The following is an 18,456-nucleotide window of genomic DNA, read 5'->3' as shown; positions in this document are numbered from 1 at the left end:
TTAGCATTGCCGGCTGATCAGGAGACAGGGGATTGAATCCAGGAACACACAGTTTAATACCACAGCAGGTAGTGCATTTACCCACCGAGCCACTCGAACTCAGTGACTCTCTGCGGGTCACACCGTTCAATCAAGTTGAGCAAAACTCACTCAGGTTGCAGTGGTCTCCGTGGTAACCAGGTGCGCAGACACATTCTCCGCTGACTGGGTGGCATTGCTGGTTCTGAGCAGAACACTGGCACACCTGGTTACAGTTCTGTCCATAGGTACCGGGCAGGCAGGCTAAGGAAACAGAGAGAAGGAACAAAGGGCGTGAGAGGTCAACTGGAGAGACTAGAGGCTGGATCTAAAAAGAGAAACTGTGATTGCTGGAAATCTGCAATATAGACAGAAAATGCCGGAAGGGGTCAGTCTGAAAGGGACAAGACAAGTTAACAATTCGGGCTGGACTCTCCATCAGAAACCAACAGCATCTACACTCTACCTGTTCCTGCAATGCAATAGTCGCACTGTAACTGCGACATACTCTAACTGCTGCCTTGTCGGACTGGTTCAGCTGTAACACTTTCACCTCTGACTCCTCTTTGGCCAAGCTTTTGGTCATCTGCTCTAATATCTCATGCGGCTCGATGTCAAATGCTGTCTGATTCTGCTCCTGTGAAGCACCATGGAGCGATTTCAAAATTCTCATCCTTATTTTCAAATCCCTCCATGGCCCACGCCCCCTCTCCCTATCTCTGTACTCTCCTCCAGCCCCACAACCCCCTCCCGCGATATCTGCGCTCCTCTACTTGTACCCTCTTGAGCATCCCTGATTATAATCGTTCAACCATCGGTGGCCGTGCCTTCTGTTGCCTGGGCCCCAAGCTCTGGAACTCCCTGCCTAAACCCCTCCGCCTCTCCACTTCTCTATCCTCCTTCAAGACGCTCCTTAAAACCTACCTCTTTGACCAAGCTTTTGGTCTCCTGCCCTCATTTCTACTTATGCAGCTCGGTGTCTAATTTTGTATCTCATAATAATCCTATGAAGCGCTTGGGACGTTTCACTACATTAAAATGCTATATAAATGCAAGTTGTTGTTGTTTTATTATGTTAAAGGCGCTATATAAATACAAGATGTTGTTTTATTATGTTAAAGACACTATGTTAATGCAAGTTGTTGTTTTACTATGTTAAAGGCGCTATGTTAATGCAAGTTGTTGTTTTACTATGTTAAAGGCGCTATGTTAATGCAAGTTGTTGTTTTACTATGTTAAAGGCGCTATATAAATGCAGCTGGTGTTGTTGAGTTGGTAAATGGTGGGTTCACCTCCCACTTCAGGACCCAACCTAGACTGACACTTCACTGCAGCAGTGAGGCAGTGCAGCACTGTCGGAGGAGCCATCTTTCGGGTAAGCCTCTCTGCCTGTCCAGGAACGTATGTTCCACCTTCCATGGCACTATTTGAAGACCAGCGGAGAGTTCTCCCGGTGTCCTGGCCAACACCGTTTTCTCAATGAACACCAGCAAAAGCAGATTAACTGCTCACACAGCTCACTGATCTTTGTGGGATCTTGCTGTGTGCGTCATTTTCTTACATAACAGTCACTGCACCTCAGAGTAATTCATGTGAAGCGATTTGGGACATTGCAGACCGACGTGATCAATGTCGGTTATAATGGAACCAGCTGTATTATAACACAAGAACGTATGAATTAGAAGCCTGCTCCGCCATTCAGTAAGATCATGGCTGATCTTCGACCTCAACCCTACTTTCTCACTCAATCTCCATATCCCTCGATTCCCCCAAATCCCAAAATCTAGCCCAGCCTTGAGCATACGCTTCGGATTCAGCATCCACAGCCCTTTGGGGTAGAGAATTCCAAACATTCACAACCCTCAGCTAAGGCAAGTACTCTCGCCTCTGAGTCAGAAGGTCGTGGGTTCAAGACCCACTCCAGGGACTTGAGCACAAAACCTAGGCTGGCACTTCAGTGCAGTGCTGAGGGAGTGCTGCACTGTCGGAGGCACCCTGTCAATCCCTCTCAGGGTTGTGTATGTTTCAATGAGATCAATGTATTGTGATACAGGGTCCCACCCAGAATGTTAACCAGTGTTTCTCTTCCAGAAGCTGACATGCTCCAGTTTTAATTCACTTTTTCCAGCAATTTTATGAATGGCGGTTTCCCTTATTACCGACAGGGTGAAGTTAAAGGTCAGGGGTCACTTACTCTGCTCGCACCCATTGCCTGTAAAGCCCGGCGGACAGCCACATTCGCCCGTCACATGGTTGCAGGGCGTGTTGGAGGGACAGTTACACCGCTGCGCGCAGCCATCGCCATAGTAACCAGGCCAGCAAGCTGGAAGAGAAGATAAAATGAGGATTGGAATCAGCAACAACCCCAATGTCATCGTTTGTAGACGGAGGAGTGGGTGCATGGAGATGGAGAATTCCCGGTGCCCAAGTCCGAAGCCCATAGTGCAGGACATCGCAAGGTTGAATCAGAGAGAGGCTGAGGTCAAGGTCAGTCGGGCAAGTGATTCGTCAACAAGTCCCATGAAATGTAACATTTATTGTACAATCTATTCATAGAATCATAGAAATTTACAGCACGGAAGGAGGCCATTTCGGCCCATTGTGTCCGCGCCGGCCGACAATGAACTATCCAGCCTAATCCCACTTTCCCGCTCTTGGTCCATAGCCCTGTAGGTTACAGCACTTTAAGTGCATATCCAAGTATTTTTTAAACGTGGTGAGGGTTTCTGCCTCTACCACCTTTTCAGGCAGTGAGTTCCAGACCCCCACCACCCTCTGGGTGAAGACATTTCTCCTCAAATCCCCTCTAAACCTCCTACCAATTACTTTAAATCTATGCCCCCTGGTTATTAACCCCATCTGCTAAGGGAAATAGGTTCTCCCTATTCACCCTATCTAGGCCCCTCATCATTTTATACACCTCAATAAGGTCTCTCCTCAGCATTCTCTGTTCCAAAGAAAACAACCCCAGCCTGTCCAATCTTTCCTCATAGCTAATATTCTCCAGTCCAGGCAACATTCTCGTAAAACTCCTCAGTACCCTCTCTAGTGCAATCACATCTTTCCTGTAATGTGGTGACCAGAACTGCACGCAGCATTCTAGCTATGGCCTAACTAGTGTTTTACAGTTACTATTACCCAAATACCACAAGTGCACCCCAGAGGCAGGGACAATACTGGTTCATGAGCAGATTGGAATAATAACAAATCATTAGCCTAATGGGGAGGTGACACAGAGCTGGGGTTTTACAACATTGTCGATTATCCAAGTGACGTAAGGCTGAGGGAGCTAAAAAAAAAACTAGTGCCCTTCGACTTTAAGTGATTTCAGACAGTAACAGTAACTGTGAATTTTAAAAAAAATAATGGCTTTGAGCAGCTGGGTCCCTGGGGCAGCTTTGTGGTAACGCCCTTTGTTCTGTGGCCACAATGTAATTATTGCTTCATCTGACTCACAGCTAGAGAACGCTATACTGTGCACGTGTGGTGGCAAGGCAGGGTGGGTGATGTCATTTCCACATACGTTGTGACTGTGTGAACTCATCATCATAGGTAGTCCCTCGGAATTGAGGAAGACTTGCTTCCACTCTAAAAATGAGTCCTTAGGTGGCTGAACAGTCCAATATGAGAACCACAGTCCCTGTCACAGGTGGGACAGATAGTCGTTGAGGGAAAGGGAGGGTGGGACAGGTTTGCCGCACGCTCTTTCCGCTGCCTGCGCTTGTTTTTTTGCATGCTCTCGGCGATGAGGCTCGAGGTGCTCATCGCCCTCCCGGATGCACTTCCTCCACTTAGAGCGGTCTTTGGCCAGGGACTCCCAGATGTCAGTGGGGATGTTGCACTTTTTCAGGCAGGCTTTGAGGGTGTCCTTGTAACGTTTCCTCTGCCCACCTTTGGCTCGTTTACCGTGAAGGAGTTCCGAGTAGAGCGCTTGCTTTGGGAGTCTCGTGTCTGGCATGCGAACAATGTGGCCTGCCCAGCGGAGCTGATCCAGTGTGGTCAGTGCTTCAATACTGGGGATGAAGCTTGTTTCCTGGACCATGAATGCTCGGGTTGCCGTGATGTGTGTTCACTGCGGGCAATCTTTAGAGGGCCTGCATTTACCTCCAAAAACAGACACCCTTGATGTAACCCAAGGCCAAGTCATGGTCTCTGGATCTCTACTGACTTGTGATGGGGATAAACAGGGGCATGGTGATGAAGTGTTTCCACGTAAATCACCATCAGAAGCTGTATTTTCAAGTGTTTGCAGAGAAGAGACTGCAAGAAGCATTGGTCAAGAAACGCATACATTAACCACCTGTAGACTAATTCTAGTTCAATTGCTTGTTTTGTCTTGTTTTCATTGGGTCACATTGCTTCGGTGTATTATTTCTTCTGTAAATAACATGTACCTAGAACCTTTAGCCCCTCGGCACGATCTGGCAGGAAGCTGGTTTCCACCTTTTGGAGATGATGGGACAATATGGCAACCATTCCGCGTATTCCCCACACAAGTAGGGCCGACCCAGGTTTTGGATTATGGGGGATTCAGTCTGATTTTGGAAACTCCCATTTAAACATTAACAGAACCAGACCAAAGTGTTGGGGTGGTGGGAATCGAACTGTAACAGTCAGGAGCCCTATGGACACAAAGCCCCGGGAACACCTGATTAGAGGAGAAGAGGGAAGGAGGATGAAAAGATGGCACAGTGCTGATTCTGGTCTTAAAAGAACACAAGAAATTTTAGAAATAGAAAATGGTCAAAAAGACCAACCCATCTTCTCCCCATACCCCTCAATCCCACCTCCCCACCTCCTCATACCCCTCAATCCCATTACCCACCTCCCCATATCCCTCAGTTCCACCTCCCCACACCCCTCAATCCCACCTACCCACCTCCCCATACCACTCAATCCCACCTCCCCACCTCCCCATACCCCTCAGTCTCACCTACCCACCTCTCCATACCCCTCAATCCTACAGCCCACCTCCTCCCCATATCCCTCAGTCCCACTACCCACTTCATCATATCCACATTACACCAGGTGGGCTTTTTCCACAAGGTCAACAGGCAGGCCAGTCAAACCCATGATGAACTAACTATTATTTTTCTCCTGAATTGAAGGAAGGAGTTTTAAAATCAAGGTTGTGAGGCAGAATTCTGCAATTCTGGGACATGATTCTCACATTGACCATTTCACTAACCTTTCTCGCACCGCCTCCCTCTCCATCCCGTGGTACACTGGCAGCTTCCCGTCACATGATGACACGATGGTTCATGCTCACAGTCGCAATGTTCCTCACAGAGCTCTCCATAGGTTCCCCTGGGGCAAGCTGTCACACAGGGAAACAGACGAGGGCTGTGGTCAGACAGCAGTCACAATGATAAACAGAGAGACAGAGATTGTGAAGTGTCCAAAACTAGGGGCCATAAATATAAGATAGGCACTAATTAATCCAATAAGGAATACAGAAATTTCTTTACCCATGTGGAACGTGCTACCTCATGGAATGGTTGAGGCGAATAGCATAGATGCATTTAAGGGGGAAGCTGGATAAGTCTATGAGGGAGAAGGGAATAGAAGGATATGCTGATGGGGTGAGATAAAGTAGGGTGGGAGGAGTCTCGTGTAGAGCATGAACACTGGCATGGGCAGTAATTTTTGATGTAACTTGATGTAAGGTACCATTCAACAATGTGTGCTGTGATTGGCCCACCATCACTTACACGGTGGAATGTGATGGGCTCCTTTCTCTGGAGAGGAGACCTGATCGAGGTCTTTGAAATTATGCAAGGGTTCGCTGTGGAGAAACTGTCTCCATTTGCGGCTGAGTCCAGGGCAAATGGGCATAAAGGTAAGATAGTCACAGATCAAATAAAGAATTGAGGAGGAATTTCTTCACAGAGAATATTCAAGGCAGAGGTCGTTAAATTTTGGGGAAACTAAGGGAATTCGGGGCTAGTGCGGGAAGGTGGAGTTGAGGTGGAAGATCAGCCATGATCTTGTTGATTGTCAGAGCAGGCTCAAAGGGCCAAATGGCCAACTCCTGCTCCTATTTCTTATGAATGTGGCTACATGGAATGGTTGAAGCAGAGAGCATTGATGCTTTTAAGCTTGATGTATACACGAGGGATAAGGAAATAGGGGGATATGGGGGCAGGGTGGGAAGAGGTCATTAGAATGTGAGGAGGCTCATGTGAAGTATAAATGGCAACATAGTGCAGTTGGGCCGAATGGCCTGTTTCTGTAAATTCTATGTAAGAGAAGCAATGTTCCCTTTTAGCTACACAGCCGCGCAGGGATCCGCAGGCCCCACGTAGCCGGCTCAATGGCGTTCCAATGGCAAAGACCACGCATGTGCCGTCATTAGACCACTCATCCAAAACAAAATGAGCGGGAACGTTGAAGAGAAGACGACGAGATGAATGAAGGAGTGATGCCAAGCTCGGGGTTTAGAAGCCCTTCGAGGAAGTGAACTGTGGGTTATGGGAAGTCACACAGCTTGGAGGTCTGGGGGAAAAGAATGAGTTCGAGGGGAGGTGGTGCTCAGAGTCTTGATTTCAGCAGAGTGCGGGCACAGGAAGAATTGAGAGTGTGCAGGAGTGACAAGAGAGGGAAGGACAGAGCAGCTCCTGCCACAGCAGTACTGACAGAGAGAGGCCAGGTTAGTCACACAGTTCATTCATTGTTAAATTGATACCTCGTTGTTCATTAATTCAGAAACCCTGTTTATGAAGCGATACAGGATGGGAGTGCAATGGTTACATTATTGGAATAGTACTGGACTACTAATCGAGGGAACACGAGTTCCGATCTCACCGTAGCAGTTTGAGAATTTGAATTCAGTAAAAGTGACCATGAAGCTGTCGGATTGTCGTAAAAACACGACCGCTTCACTGATGTTCTTCAGGGAAGGAAACCTGCCGTCCTTACCCCGTCTGGCCTACACGTGACTCCTGTCCCACACACCAACATGGTCGACTCTTAACTGCCCTCTGAAGTGGCCTAGCACACCATTTAGTATCAAACCATTACTAAGATTAAGGCAGCCCACCACCACCTTCTTAGGGGAAAGTAGGGATGGGCAATAAATGCCAGCCTTGCCAGTGACGCCCACATCCCGAGAATGAAAGAACGATTGGCTAGAGGAACTGCACCAAAAGCTGGCTGAAGAAAGCATGTGTTACTCACAGGTTTCGCATTTGTCACCCATCCATCCTGGGCGGCAAGTGCAGCGGCCACTCTGCCGATCACACAGCCCCCCGTTCAGACAGGCACACAGCTGTTGGCAGTCCGGCCCGTACTTTCCTGGGGTACACTCTGTTGAAATCAGGAGCAGGTTACTGTATATCGGTAGAAGGGTCTTTATCCCAGAACTCAATCATGTCATTTACCCATGTCAAGGCAAAGTAAGGCTTCAATGAGTGTTAGCTTGGCTTGGTGGGAGCACTCACACCTCGGCTGCTGGTTCTGTACCGAGGGGGCGATATTTTTATTTTTAGGTGCAAATCTTTGCTCGTATTACCCGGTTTTCTTTAGCAACAGCACGGGCTTGTGCATTGGGCAGGATCCCCGTCCTGAGCTACAGTGACCCAGCCCTGACCTGCAGTGACCCCGCCCTGACCTACAGTGATCCCGCCCTGACCCCTCACTGAGTTAGTGGCCCCGCCCTGACCTACAGTGACCCCGCCCTGACCCACAGTGACCCCTCCCTGAGCTACAGTGACCCCTCCCTGAGCTACAGTGACCCCTCCCTGAGCTACAGTGACCCCTGAGCTAGTGACCCCTTCCTGACCTACAGTGATCCTGCCCTGACCCCTCCTTGAGCTAGTGACCCGAGCTATAATGATCCCCCACTGAACTACAGTGACCCCTTCCTGACCTACAGTGACCCCTGACCTAGTGACCCCTCCCTGACCTAGTGACCCCTCCCTGACCTAGTGACCCCGCCCTGACCCCATCCTGACCGACTGTGACCCCGCCCTGACCTACAGTGACCCCTCCCTGACCTGCAGTGACCCCGCCCTGACCTACAGTGACCCCTGAGCTAGTGAACCCCGCCCTGACCTAATGACCCCATCCTGACCCCTCCCTGAGCTAGTGACTCCTCCCTAAACTAGTGACCCCGCCCTGACCCTTCCCTCAGCTAGTGACCCCTGAGCTAAGGTGACCCCACCCTGAGCTAGTTACCCTGCCCTGACCTACAGTGACCCCTGAGCTACAGTGACCCCTCCCTGACCTAATGTCCCCGTCCTGCCCCGCCCTGAGCTACAGTGACCCCTCCCTGACCTGCAGCGAGCCCACCCTGACCTACAGTGACCCCCTCCCAATAATCTGTTCAGCTTTTCTTCGAGCTGCTGGTGGTGGGGGGGCGATCCTGAGCCTCTTGTTGTCACCTTACACACCAGCTCAGGGATCGCATGTTGCACAGTCGGAGGTGCTGCCTTTCAGGTGAGACGTTAAATCAAGTCTGCCTGTTCTGGGGGGGGGTAAAAGATCCCATGACACTATTGAACTAAGAGTAGGGGAGTTCGTCCCAGAGTCCTGGCCAATATTTACCCCTCAAACAACTCACTATAAACAGATTATCTGGTCATTTGTGGGAGCTTGCTGTTTGTGGGAGCTTGCTGTGTGCAAATTGGCTGCTGCATTTCCTACATTACAACAGTGACTACACTTTAAAAGTACTTTGTTGGCTGTGAATCACTTTGGGACTTTCAGAGGTGGGGAAAGGTGCTAGAGAAATGCAAACCTCTTTCTTTTACTGTGTACGCAGAGCCATCAGTGATCCTGTAGCAAAGTTTGAACAGGCAAGTGTTATCCAGCAGTGCCTGTTGGTCTCGGTACTTACCCAGCTCGCATGCCACTCCTGTCCACCCGACTGGGCATGTGCAGTGACCAGTCACATGATCACACGTTCCCCCATTTCGACAGATGCATCTTTGCAAGCAGCCGCTGCCATAGAAACCGGCCGGACATGCTGGGGAATTCAAACAATGGCATTTACAGCTGGCTGTTGTGTGTGTCTCGAAGGTGCTACGCATCAAACCAAACACTGGCGAGCCCTCAAAACAATCCAGGAACACCACTGGGCCCAGGCGGTATTCAGTACATTCCTGGAATACACAGTTAGGCCCCACCAAAACCGGTTAGAATTGGTGCACATGCAAGCTGTGAAACTGTCCGGTCGCGCGGAGCTGAGAGTTCAGGGCTCTAAATATCGGCTTGGCATCCGGCGAGAGTCTCGTCCGGGGTCTCAGGTCGCCAACCCTGGAGCTTCCATCACATGATTTCCCGCCTTTCACTGCCCCACTCAGCTAAACAGCCGCTTCTTCCACATCTCCAATATTTTTATAACGAATAAATAAAAGTGTACAAAGGAAATGAAAAACAAAATACAATTATTTTTATTATCTCTGATTCCCCTCCTGGGTTCGCTGGCAGCAATGTACTAGAGATGACTCTTCAATTGCTGGCTGGAGAGAGGAGGGGGGAAGGGGGAGAGAGGGGAGGGAGGGAGAGGGGGAGGGGAGAGAGGGGGGAAGGAGAGGGGGAGGGGAGAGAGGGGGGAAGGAGAGGGGGCGGGGAGAGAGGGGGGAAGGAGAGGGGGAGGGGAGAGAGGGGGGAAGGAGAGGGGGAAGGGAGAGAGGGGGGAAGGAGAGGGGGAAGGGAGAGAGGGGAGGGGGAGAGGGGAGGGAAGGGAGAGGGGGAGGGGAGAGAGAGGGGGGAAGGGGAGAGAGAGGGGGGAGAAGGGGGAGGGGAGAGAGGGGGGAAGGGGAGGAGGGAGAAGAGGGAGTGAAGAGGGAGGGAGAGAGGGAGAGGAGAGGGAGGGAGAGGGAGGGGGAGGGAGGGGGGGAGGAGGGAGGGAGAGGGGAGGGAGGGAGAGGAGGGAGGGAGAGGGGAGGGAGGGAGAGGGGGGAAGGAGAGGGGGAGGGGAGAGAGGGGGGGAAAGGAGAGGGAGAGGGGAGGGGGAGGGGAGAGAGAGAGAGAGGGGGAGGGGAGAGAGGGGAGGGGGAGGGGAGAGAGGGGGGAAGGAGAGGGGGAGGGGAAGGAGAGGGAGGGGGAGAGAGGGGAGGAAGAGGGGGAGAGGGGAGGAAGAGGGGGAGAGGGGAGGAAGAGGGGGAGAGGGGAGGAAGAGGGGGAGAGGGGAGGAAGAGGGGGAGGAGAGAGAGAGAGAGGGGAGGGAAGGGGGAGGGGAGGAGAGAGGGGGAGGGGAGAGAGGAGGAGGCGCAGGAAAGGGGGAGAGTGGGGGAGGGGAGACTCAGGTGTGGGTGGCTCCTGGTCACAGAGCACCTTTCGCTGAACCGTGACACCCACAGGAGCGCTGAAACTGGCCGACCCACACACCACCCTGACGCCGAGACCAGGGAGAGCCCTCCCTCCACAACAGACGAGGCCTGTGCAGCAGGCCACGGGAAACTGTTCCCCTTGCTGCACGGCGCCTGCGTTTATTGCGACCCATTTCACGGCGGTGGCCGCGTTGATTGAGTGCCCGGTGGGAAGGGGGGTGGGGTGGGGAACGTACCTCTCTGACACGTGACTCCCATCCAGCCAGGAGCACAGCTGCACCGACCGGTCACATGATCGCATCTGGCGCCATTGTTGCAATGGCAAGTCTGGCTGCAGTTCTCCCCGAACGACTGCCCTGGGCACACTGCACAAAGCAAGAAACATGAAGGGCGCAGGATAAAAATCTGCTCCGAGCCCACAAAACCTTAGCTCAGCTTAACAACGACAACCTGCATTTGTATAGCGCCTTTACTGTAGAAAAAAACTTCCGAAAGGCACGGCACAGGATCGATTATTAGACACAATTTGACACCGAGCCACATAAGAAGATATTAGGACAGGTGACCAAAACCTTGGTCAAAGAGGTCGGTTTTAAGGAGCGACTTGTAGGAGGAGGAAGAGATGGAGAGGTAGACAGGTTTAAGGAGGGTATTCCAGAGCTTAGGGCCCAGGCAACTAAAAGCCGGAGCGCCAATGGTGGAGTGATTGAAATTGGGGATAACCCCAGTAGTGTTACATGTGGGTACGATAGTACAGTGGTTTTGTTACTGGACCAGTAGTGATCCAGAGAACGAGTTCAAATCCCACCATGGCCGTTTAAAAATTTGAATATAGTTTTTAAAAATCTGTAAAAAAAAAGCTTTCATCAGTAAAAGTGACCATGAAGTTGTCAGATTGTCGGAAAAACCCAACTGGTTCACTACTGTCCTTTAGGGAAGGAAAACTGCCATCCTTACCCCCGGTCCCACACTTGCTGACTCAGAACTGCCCGCTAGAGTTCCTTGGCAAGCCACTCAGTCATATCACCAGCTTTCCCAACTCAGACACCTGTTCCGGAAAATGATCAGTCATGGGCGTTGCATGAGGTCAGGATTGAGCTGGGCTGTGATGCCCCTCACTGTCGATTAGCCTGCTGAGAACTCAGTGTTTGGGCTCACATCTGAAGAGTGACCCCTTGGGATGGATACAGGAGTGCCTCCAGCACCTGTGGATCTACACGTCAACAAGAGCCAGTCTTGAGGAGAGGAGAACACTGCATGACAATGGATTTAGAGCCCGTCAGATGGTCTAATCTCTGACCAGTTCCTGCCTGTCAACCAGTCCAATATTATTGGAGTCAAACACACTCTGATATTATTGGCATGGTGAGGACTTGCTTTGATGGATAGGCAGCGGCCAGCAAAACAATCAAAAACTGTGACAGGAAAGGAAAATGTAGACAAATTTATGATAAAACGAGTCCATTTCCTATGGCGCCCTCACTGTCAGTAGATGACTACAAGTGTTTGGTGATGGGAGAGGGAGAGAGATTTCAGAAACTTGGCCCACAGAGCCACCTAGCTGCCGGAATTCGCAACCACATCGTGACAATCGCCACGGCGCAACTGAAGGGGAAATGTTGACATAGCAATTCACGATGGTAAACGTCGAAAAGAAAGTGTGACCAAGAATGGTGACAACAGGAAGCGCGGTTCGTACACAGGAAGTGAGCACCCTAAAGAGGATTTTGAATAATATAGAAATGTGGAAACCGCAGTCTTGTGAACTCACACTGATTGCAGCTCAGTCCAATCCAGCCAGGAGGGCATGAGCAGGTCCCCATCACGTGATTACAGTGCGCACCATTGTGGCAGTCACACATCTGACGACACTCCATGCCATAAAACCCATGGGGACAAGCTGGGGAATAAGCATCGGCAGATCAGCACACACACTCGGTCCATTCATATTGTACCAGTGTCCACAGAAATGTACGGGGCATTTTCACCTTGTCAATTGAGTTGAGACATGGCAGACTGTATTTCTAATGCTGCATTCACACATGTCGCGATACAATTACTTTATTTAGTTTCCCCCTGCGATATCCACATGTTTTCATTTGCAATCACTACCCGAGCAAAACTGTCGCATGTGCTACTCACCTCGTTCGCAGAATGTTCCAAGCCAGCCTGCTGTACAGTTACAGGCTCCGCTCACATGATCGCATGCAGCTCCATTCTCACACTGACACCAATATCGGCAGCCTGATCCGTAGTTACCTTCAGGGCACTCTGAGCAAAGAGAGAAAAATAAGGCCCGAGACACTGTAACCGAGTTAGGATTAGGCCTGAGACACTGTAACCAGGGTAGGACTAGGCCTGAGACACTGTAACCAGGGTAGGACTCGGCCTGAGACACTGTAACCAGGGTAGGACTAGGCCTGAGACACTGTAACCACGGTAGGACTAGGCCTGAGACACTGTAACCAGGGTAGGACTAGGCCTGAGACACTGTAACCAGGGTAGGACTAGGCCTGAGACACTGTAACCAGGGTAGGACTAGGCCTGAGACACTGTAACCAGGGTAGGACTAGGCCTGAGACACTGTAACCAGGGTAGGATTAGGTCTGAGACACTGTAACCAGGGTAGGACTAGTCCTGTGGCCTTGTAACTGGGTTAGGACTGTGCCCGAGACACTAAATGAGTTCGGACTAGGCCTGAGACACTGTAACTGAGTTCGGACTAGGCCTGAGACACTGTAACCAAGTTCAGACTGGGCCTGAGACTCTGTAACTGGGTTAGGGCTGGGCCTGAGACTCTGTAACTGGGTTAGGACTGGGCCTGAGACACTGTAACCAGGTTAGGGCTGGGCTTGAGACACTGTATCCACAACAACAACTTGTATTTATATAGTGCCTTTAATGTAGTTAAACTTCCCAAAGCGCTTCACAGGATTATTACGTGACAAGAAATTTGACACCGAGCCGCATAAGGAGAAGTTTGTGCAGGTGACCAGGTTAGGACTGGGCCTGAGGCACTGTAACTGGGTTAGGAATGGGCCTGAGGCACTGTAACCGAGTTAGGACTGGGCCTGAGACACTGTAACTGGGTTAGAGCTGGGCCTGAGACACTGTAACTGGGTTAGGGCTGGGCCTGAGACACTGTAACCAGGTTAGGGCTGGGCCTGACGCACTGTAACTGGGTTAGGGCTGGGCCTGAGACACTGTAACTGGGTTAGGGCTGGGCCTGAGGCACTGTAACTGGGTTAGGGCTGGGCCTGAGGCACTGTAACTGGGTTAGGGCTGGGCCTGAGATACTGTAACTGGGTTAGGGCTGGGCCTGAGACACTGTAACCAGGTTAGGGCTGGGCCTGAGGAACTGTAACCAGGTTAGGAATGGGCCTGAGACACTGTAACTGGGTTAGGGCTGGGCCTGAGGCACTGTAACTGGGTTAGGGCTGGGCCTGAGATACTGTAACTGGGTTAGGGCTGGGTCTGAGACACTGTAACCAGGTTAGGGCTGGGCCTGAGGCACTGTAACTGGGTTAGGGCTGGGCCTGAGGAACTGTAACCAGATTAGGGCTGGGCCTGAGACAGAACTGCAACTGGGTTAGGGCTGGGCCTGAGACACTGTAACTGGGTTAGGAATGGGCCTGAGACACTGTAACTGGGTTAGGGCTGGGCCTGAGACACTGTAACTGGGTTATGGCTGGGCCTGAGACATTGTAACTGGGTTAGGAATGGGTCTGAGACACTGTAACCGGGTTAGGTTAGGGTCTGGAATAGATATTCCACTTTTGTGGAATTAGCACAGGTTTGACATGGTGGGGCCATTGACCCCGACTGAGTTTTTGTCCTTGGTATAATTGTGGGGGATCTGAGCACTCGACTATGGATGAGGCGTCAAACCTCAGCTCCCTTTGCTGTTTAGGTGGATTAACGTGACGCCATGGAAACAGGAGCGGGGCAGCTCTCCCAATCCCCTAGCCAGCATTCATCCCTCCAACCAATGCCAACAAATTATTTGGCCATCCATTTCATCTGAAGCTTGTGGGAGCTTACTGTGCACAGATTGGCTAATCGCGTTTGCCTACAAAACGGCAGTGACTGCACTGCAAAAAGTACTTCATTGGCTGTAAAGCACTGTGGGACGTCCTGAGGTCATGAAAGGAGCTATATAGATGCACGTTCTTTTATTCCACCGTGACAATGTCTTGTACAAGGGGCCTCGGCCCTTCACCCATGTGTATTGGTGCTCTAGCACCAGCATCCCGCATGTTGCTTGATAAACTAACGCTCCCCTCCCTCCATGAACTGCCGTGAATTCGAGTTTGGATCTGACTGGGATCCCTGCTGCTAAACGTAGACCCAACCATTACTGAGTCGATGGATGTCATCCATCAATCTAACTGCAGTTGCACAGGAGTCCACTGCCACATCTCAGTTTCCTATTAAACCCCCCAAGGTCATCAGTTATAACTAAAAATAAAAACAATTATGCTATGTAGGGAACCTTACTCCACTTGGAGGCTGACCTAGGGGCCCCTTCCCTGCACACACAAGGTCCCACTATACCAATATTAATTATTATTTATAGCATTCATCATTGGAATCCAGTTTTGCAGACGTTAGGAGATATTTATCAGCATTTTGAAAGCTGCAGAGGAAGTTCAATATTAAAAGTGCTACAGTTGCAAAGATATTCATTACTCTTCCCCTCTCACCACTTCACTTGCTTTCTGTTGAATTTGGCATAAAATGATGCCCCTTCAAGTGCCACAGTGCTGGGCCAAGCAAGCTCACTGGGTCCAACTGCACACGAAATCTCTCCCAGATGTGAATTGTTTTATATCTGAACTGTTTGATGAGAAAAGCAGCTTGACATCAGAGATAGGCTGAGATTGGCCAAATCAGGGCGCAACCACAGAAAGGACAGCCGTCCCAAGCACAGCGCAGTTACCGATACTTCCGCAACGCTAAACAGGCTGGGGCTCTTCTCTCTCGGAGAGAGAAAACTGGGAAGGGACCTGACAGAGGCCTTTAAAATTATGAAGGGGTTCGACAGGGTCAGACGCTAAAAAGATGTTTTCACTTGTAGGGGAATGCAAAACTGGGGCCATAAATATAAGATAGTCACTAATAAATCCAATAAGCGAGGCAGGAGAAACTGTAGTCAGACAGTGGTGAGAATGTGGAACTTGCTACCACAGGGAGTGGTTGAGGTGAATAGTTGCATTTAAGGGGAAGCTGGATAAGTACACAAGGGAGAAAGGAATAGAAGGCAATAGCGATACGGTGAGATGAGATAAGGTGGGAGGAGGCTTGTGTAGAGCACACACGCCGCGTTGACCTGTTGGGCCAAATGACCTGTTCCTGTGCTGTAAATTGGATGGAATACAATTTCTGGCAAGTTGTGGTATGTATTCAGTTTAGTGTCGGGGGGGGGGGGGCTCTAGCGGGACGCAAATGAATTTCGCCCCCGCCGCGCGCATCTACCATTTCCCGCGGGAGCTTCGCAGCAGCGCTAACCACTAGCGCCCACGAGCCGCTCCGCCCGGTGAAAGTGAGAGGGGAGGTACGGCGGTGAAAAGTTTTTTAAAAAAGGGCGACTTACAATGCGGCCTTCCTCAGAGCAGTTCGCGGTCTCCGTGCCGCGATCTTGCAGCCCGGCGCCCCGCTTGTGTGCCAGGCCGCTCCCCGGTGGTCTCGCGATGGCCCCTTCTCCCTCCCGCAGAACCGGCAGCTTGGCTCTCCTCCTGAATGGAAGGGGAGGGCCCTGTCTTCCCGCCAGCGCCACGCGTCCCTCCACCGTGGAAAATTCACGTCCCTTTGCGCCCGGTCCGGCCCGCCCCCGCGAGGGAGTGCAGCGCGCGATTTTGCGCTCCACGTCCTCTCGGGGCAGTAAGCCCAATATAGCGCGCAGAGCGGCTGTTACTGCCCCCACTGAATTTCCAGCTGTTAGACTTAAATAGCAGCTCCTCACATCACTGAAAGTGTTTCACACAACGAGCTACTTTTACAATTCATTAACTGTTGTTACGTAGCAAAATGCTTACTCAGCACCATGCCTGTACGAAAGAGCGAACTTGCATTTATATAGCGCCTTTCACAACCTCAGGCCGTCTTAAAGTGCTTTACAGCCATTGATTTACTGTAGTCACTGTTGTAGGGGAACCCAATTTGCACACAGCAAGGTCCTCAAACAGCAATGAGATAAATGGCTATTTTAGGTGAGGCTGTTGTAGTGATGTTGGGTGAGGGATAAATTGCCCCTGTCTTTGTGTATGGCGTGCAGACACACTATCGAGGTAACTTCACGAGCACAGACTCCTGGTGCAAAGGTTCACCCATCGGGAGCACAGTTTGGGAACTCGGGAGCATGCCCCCAATGAATGTCCATCCATTAAAAGCAGAAGTCATGGGCGGGTCGGCCTGGATTGCTGATGTTTGCTCTAGTAACGCGACACTCAGGCCTCGGAGGGCAAGTTCATGAAGTGATCTCCAGCTTGTATTTGTAAACGGTACTTACTCTGGTCACAGCGCTGAGCAGTAAAACCCGCCTCACAGATGCACTGTCCTGTGACAGTGTTGCAGCTCCCATCACTGTTCCTGCAGTCACAGGTGTTCACACAGTCTGGACCCCACCGACCAGCATCACATGCTTCAATTAAACAATACAAGGATTAACGTCATGGGCAATTCACTGACAGGACTCTTGGCAGAGCCTACTGGCTATAACCATTGCCAAGTCCCCCACCATCAGCATCTTGATAGTCACCATTAACCAAACCTTAACTGGACCGGCCATATCAACACTGTGGTGACAAGAGCAGGGCAGAGGCTGTGTACCCTGTGACCTCCTTATCCCACAAAGCCTCTCAAGCCAGGAATATAACGGAACGCTCACTACTTATCTGGATGGGTGCAGCTCCAACAGCACTCAAGAAGCTCAACACCATCCAGTTCAGAGCAGATTGCTTAATGGGTGCCCCTGCCTCTGGACTCCAGACCCACCCCTTTCGCCTTTGGCGCACTGTAGCCGCAGTGCGTACCATCTACAGGAGACACCACAGAAGCTCGCCCTGGCTACGTGTCATGGGAACACCACCGAGTTCCTCTCATCGTCACACACTATCCTTGGACATATATCGGCGTTCCTTCCTCATCGTTGGGTCAAACTCCTAGGATTCCCGACCTAACACCATTGTGGGAACACCATCAGCACAGGGGCCGGAATGGTTCAAGGAGAAGGCCCACTACCTGCTTCTCCGAGCAATTAGGGACGGGCAATAAATGTAGCAGTAAAACGTCCCGAGACGCTTCACAGGATACTTCACGGTAAGCTTTGTTGTAACGTCACTTTGATAACCCTCTGGGATTGTTACACCCTGCTAATGTATTGCTACTGTTATCTACTTGCTTTGCTTAATTAGATAACTGGAGAGGAGATAAACCAACCAATGGTGGAGTGAATGTAGAGAAACATGAAGTTGGAAGGTTCCCCCCTCAGCAAACTTCAGACTCCCTGAGGTTTCTATTGATGTCTCTGTAAAGATCATCTTGTTTCTCATTTCCACCTTGGTGTCGTTCCCCACTATGGACCTTGACCTTTCACCTTGGTTTCTCAGTAAAGAGAAGCATATGTCAGCTGGTGTCTGGAAGGAGACTGAGCCTCTAGGTGGAGCTCAAGTACTTTCGATCTGCCAACTAGCAGCACTGACTTAGAGTGACCCCCTACAATACTCAGTAACGGTCGATTGGTGGGACCTTTCTAATACATAGGTATGGAGAAAGTATTCCCTCTAGTGGGTAATCAAGAACAAGGGAGCGTCATCACACTTTTTTCACACAAGGGGTATTGGAAATCTGGAATTCTCTCCCGCAAAATGCTGTGGATGCTCAGACAAATGGAGCTTTCAAGACTGAGATAGATTTTTATTGGGTAAGGGTATCAAGTGATATTCAGCAAAGGCAGGTAAATGGAGTTGAGGTACAGATCACTCATGATCTAACTGCGTAGCAGGATCAAGGGGCCGAATGACTTGCTCTTGTTCCTATAGTCCTAATACAGGTATCCCTACCACCCATGGGCTACACATGCTGCTGTGTTTTAGACACTATACTGGTGGATTCTGTGAACGGCCCACTCTTCATACCACAATTTGCATTTAAATAGCGCCTTTAA

General features: G+C 50.7%; 1 protein-coding gene across 4 annotated transcripts in view; it reads right to left on the bottom strand.

Annotated features, from left to right (window-relative positions):
- Window positions 1-18,456, bottom strand: part of LOC139228935 (multiple epidermal growth factor-like domains protein 6) — a 487,750-nt gene that overhangs the window by 21,063 nt on the left and 448,231 nt on the right. For all 4 annotated transcript variants that reach the window (XM_070860470.1, XM_070860472.1, XM_070860471.1 and 1 more), the window contains 9 exons: window positions 16,801-16,932; window positions 12,435-12,563; window positions 12,064-12,192; window positions 10,529-10,657; window positions 8,855-8,983; window positions 7,195-7,323; window positions 5,207-5,335; window positions 2,213-2,341; window positions 151-282 (listed from right to left, as the gene is read on the bottom strand). In XM_070860470.1, coding sequence (XP_070716571.1) covers window positions 151-282; window positions 2,213-2,341; window positions 5,207-5,335; window positions 7,195-7,323; window positions 8,855-8,983; window positions 10,529-10,657; window positions 12,064-12,192; window positions 12,435-12,563; window positions 16,801-16,932 — 1,167 coding nt within the window. The remainder of the gene's footprint in view (window positions 1-150; window positions 283-2,212; window positions 2,342-5,206; window positions 5,336-7,194; window positions 7,324-8,854; window positions 8,984-10,528; window positions 10,658-12,063; window positions 12,193-12,434; window positions 12,564-16,800; window positions 16,933-18,456) is intronic.

Source organism: Pristiophorus japonicus, chromosome 18, assembly GCF_044704955.1.
Source record: "Pristiophorus japonicus isolate sPriJap1 chromosome 18, sPriJap1.hap1, whole genome shotgun sequence".
In the NCBI taxonomy this organism is placed as follows: Eukaryota; Metazoa; Chordata; class Chondrichthyes; family Pristiophoridae; genus Pristiophorus; species Pristiophorus japonicus.
The sequence above is the reverse complement of the archived record's forward strand: the minus strand, read 5'-3'. Positions and strand labels throughout refer to the sequence as shown.